At 48.9% G+C, this 3,362-nt stretch overlaps 1 protein-coding gene across 1 annotated transcript; it reads right to left on the bottom strand.

Annotated features, from left to right (window-relative positions):
* Positions 1-208: 208 nt before the first annotated feature.
* Positions 209-1,385, bottom strand: LOC140691695 (oocyte-expressed protein homolog). Its single transcript, XM_072955550.1, has 3 exons — positions 1,173-1,385; positions 799-978; positions 209-450 (listed from the first exon to the last, which is right to left on the bottom strand). The coding sequence occupies exons 1-3, from the start codon at positions 1,351-1,353 to the stop codon at positions 302-304; spliced, it is 510 nt and encodes a 169-aa protein (XP_072811651.1). The 5' UTR covers positions 1,354-1,385; the 3' UTR covers positions 209-301.
* Positions 1,386-3,362: the final 1,977 nt, after the last annotated feature.

The raw sequence follows: 3,362 nt of genomic DNA, 5'->3' as shown, positions 1-3,362 counted from the left end.
TGCTTGAGGGCCTCAATGACCATACAATCATAAAAAGCTTAGTAGTTTCAAAACGGTGGAAACAAAGGAAAAAAAGAATAAACCCGCCACTATCCCGCCTTTTACGCACCTGTCACATCGAGATATGAATGAACAGAAGCAATCTTTGAAAAATGTGTTTCATTTTGAGTGAGCCAAGATCTTTATGCCATTGGGCAAAAAGGAAATTTACCGATTTATTAGAATCGCACAACAAACTCATGTTTGCATCAGAATAATCAAACAACTCTTCATCAAAATATAGGAAAGAAAAATCAGACAGTTAAGGAGACTTGCCCTTTTCAACTACAGCGGTAGAAGCACGGCTGTTCTCATAAGCTCCTGACAATACTTCGGCAGCAGGGCGCCAAGAGGGCTGGGGATCTGCTGCACGTGCCTTCAAGAACTCCTTAAAATGCTCCATCTTCTCAGCTGGGTAAGGAAAAACGCTCGCTGTTTCAAACTACTCCTTCACGGGGGTTGGGGGACGGGGGGTGCCGTCAACATCATTTCTCAGGGCGGAAGCTTTGAACCTCGGAGCTGGAAATAGTGCCGTAACCAAGCTGAGGCTGGTGTGGGCAGAGATGGGCCAGAATGCATCACATCTCAGCCTACTTTCCCAAGATCTTACTTGGCCCCTCTCACAGGGATGCCCAGGGACTGCATGCAGCACACTGGAGTTAGGAAATGGCGAAATGTTTAGGGAAGCTGAGAGGCTCGAAGGCGGGCAGGTAAGCGCAGGGGATTCCCCCAGGGGAATGCAAACTTGGAGACCCTCACCCGCAGCACGACGTTCCTTGTGCCTCTGCGCCAGGCTCAGGAGCGCGCTCTTCACGTGAAGCTGTACACGGGGCCTTCCGAAGACGCTGATTTCAACGGAGTCCCCGGATCGCACCGTGTTCACGGAAAGCAGGGCCTGGCTCATCCACTGTATCCTTGGAAGGATGTCTAGCTCCGGGCCTGACAAGGAGAGAGACACCCCTGGCTGTGGCATGGTCGAAGGGCGGAGGGGCTAGCAGGGAAGCGGAGGGCCGGGAGCGGGCACCACGGGGCAAACGTGGCCCAAGAACCTGGGCGCCAGAGGCAGAAGGCTGCTCTGCCGGCCTCCCTCGGGCTGGGGGCGGCCAGACCTCCTGCGCGCCCGGTCTGCTCACCGAAGACCTGGTCGGCCAGCCACGCCTCCAAGTAAAACACCAGCGGGTCTTCCAGGTCCTCCACGGGGAACCACCACGGCCGGACGAGAACCCGCGGCGGCAACATCAACAGCCCGTCGCCCTGGGCGGGCGCCGTCCGTTCTCCCTCCTGCGCCTGCGCAGCCCCTCCGGGGTCGCCCATGCCCGGGTCAGCGCCGGGGGAGCCCGGTGTGAGCCACTCTCGCGGGACTTGGGGAGGGGAGAGCCGGCCTTTATGCTCCTGGGGCCCCGCCCCTTCCGGTGCCCCCGCGCCCTGTTGCTGGGAAACGCCCCGCCCCTTCCGGGACACCAGCTTCCCGGCTGATGTGGGGCACGTGGGTTTCCTCTTCCACCGTGAGCTGGCTTTCATCTGAGCCCCGGTGGCTCTCAGAGGCTCTCCGTGGTCGTCCCCTCTGGTCAGGTGACACTTAGTCCCAAGGCTCCCAACACAGCACGTGGCTGATGGCCTGCGTAGTTGGAATTGGGGACCTGAGTGGGCGGCCATAATTGTCAGTGCCCGGGTGAAGTTTTCTGCGAGGCCGGCAGGTGGGTCAGGCCGAGGGCAGGCCCGTGGAGTCTACATCCTGGCTCTTCTGCAGTCTGTGATCTGTCCTCTGATTCTCTGGTTTGTTAGCAATTCAGAAGCATTCAAACAGGTGTGTCGTGATTTCAAATATAAACGCCATAGTTGGTCATTCTAGAAAAAGAGCCAGTGTAGACAATTCCTGTTTGTTTCCGATAATCCTCAGACAGCTAATATTGATGCACACTTCTTCCCAGTATGCTTAACTTTAACGTAAGAATTTAAATTACAGCAGGGGAGGGTATAGCTCAGTGGTAGAGTGTGTGCTAAGCATGTATGAGGCCCTAGGTTCAAATCCCCAGAATTTCTGTTAAATAAATAAATAACCCACCTAATTACCTCCCCCAAGACCCTCCCCCCAGTTTAAATTATGAAAGATTTCACCCATGCATGAAAGTTGTATAGCGGAGACTCATGCACCAACACCCTCCCGCTTAAAATGTTAACCATTTTCCCACATTTGCCTCACTTCTCTCTTCTTTAAAATAAATATCACTAAAGCATCTTTCCTTTCCCTCCCCACAAGGAATCATTGTACTGAAGTTGGTGTGTATCAGCCATGTATGTTCTTATATTTTCTCCAGTGCAGTTCTAGAAATAATATTTGACAGTTGTCTTAGAATAAATGGCATCTGATGGGCAATTTTGTTCTTACAATTAGTTATGATGTGGTTTTTTTTTTAATCCTTTAATTGGAGAGTTTCAGTCATTTACATAAAGGGGATATTTTTAATGGGCTGCATTTCCTCATTACACCATCTAGGCTCCAACGATTATCTAGATAAGATAATGAATCTAATTTTATCGGATATTTTCATTTCCTCAATATAATGCTAAAAATCAACATAATAATACATGCGTATTTTAAAACAAAACCTTGGGGCTATAAAGTATGCCTCAGTCTCTTAGTATTTTTTTTTCAATTGTATGTATTTTGAGTATCTCTAGTTTAAATTGAGTTTACCTTACCTTCTTTAAGGTGTCTTTTGTGCTTGTGTGTTTTGGAGGAGGGAGGTAATTAAGTATATTTATTTATCTTTTTTTAATTAAAGATAGATTTAGAGAGATACACACTACATAGCATGCAGGCTGTTTCAGAATGAGAGAGAAAGGCCATGAAATGTAGGGTTTGGGTGCTCAGGTTAAAGTAAATGTAGGTACACACTCCATAGACAGAATTCCTACCATCTTGGTATACGAGGGAGTGAAGGAGGCCACCAGGCATGGTGCTGCCTGCTTTTATGGGCTGGGGAGCTTCACGTGCCAACAAGTGGGATATTTATTTATCTTTTGATGGAGGTACTGGAGACTGAACCCTGGACATTGTACATGCTGAGCACGCACTCTCCCACTGAGCTATACCCTCCCCTAAGGTGTCTTTTGAGAAATAAAATTCTTAATTGTAATATAGTCAGCTACATAGGTCTTTACGGTAAGTGCATTCCTCGCTCTGCTTAAGAAATCTTCCCTGCCCTGCGGTCTAAAGACATTCACTGTCCTTTCCATTAAGAATGCTGGAGTTTCTATCTCGACGTTTAAATCCTTGAATCATCTGTGGTTAATTTACTTTTTCATTGAGCATCGTGGAG

This window comes from Vicugna pacos, chromosome 36 (assembly GCF_048564905.1).
Source record: "Vicugna pacos chromosome 36, VicPac4, whole genome shotgun sequence".
In the NCBI taxonomy this organism is placed as follows: Eukaryota; Metazoa; Chordata; class Mammalia; order Artiodactyla; family Camelidae; genus Vicugna; species Vicugna pacos.
The sequence above is the reverse complement of the archived record's forward strand: the minus strand, read 5'-3'. Positions and strand labels throughout refer to the sequence as shown.

Coding starts and splice junctions, on each gene's coding strand:
- LOC140691695 (XM_072955550.1), bottom strand. CDS start 1,353: ATGGGCGACCCCGGAGGGGCTGCGCAGGCGCAGGAGGGAGAACGGACG. Junction 979..1,172: donor GCTGGCCGACCAGGTCTTCG/GTGAGCAGACCG, acceptor TCTCCTTGTCAG/GCCCGGAGCTAGACATCCTT. Junction 451..798: donor CAAGGAACGTCGTGCTGCGG/GTGAGGGTCTCC, acceptor TTCCTTACCCAG/CTGAGAAGATGGAGCATTTT.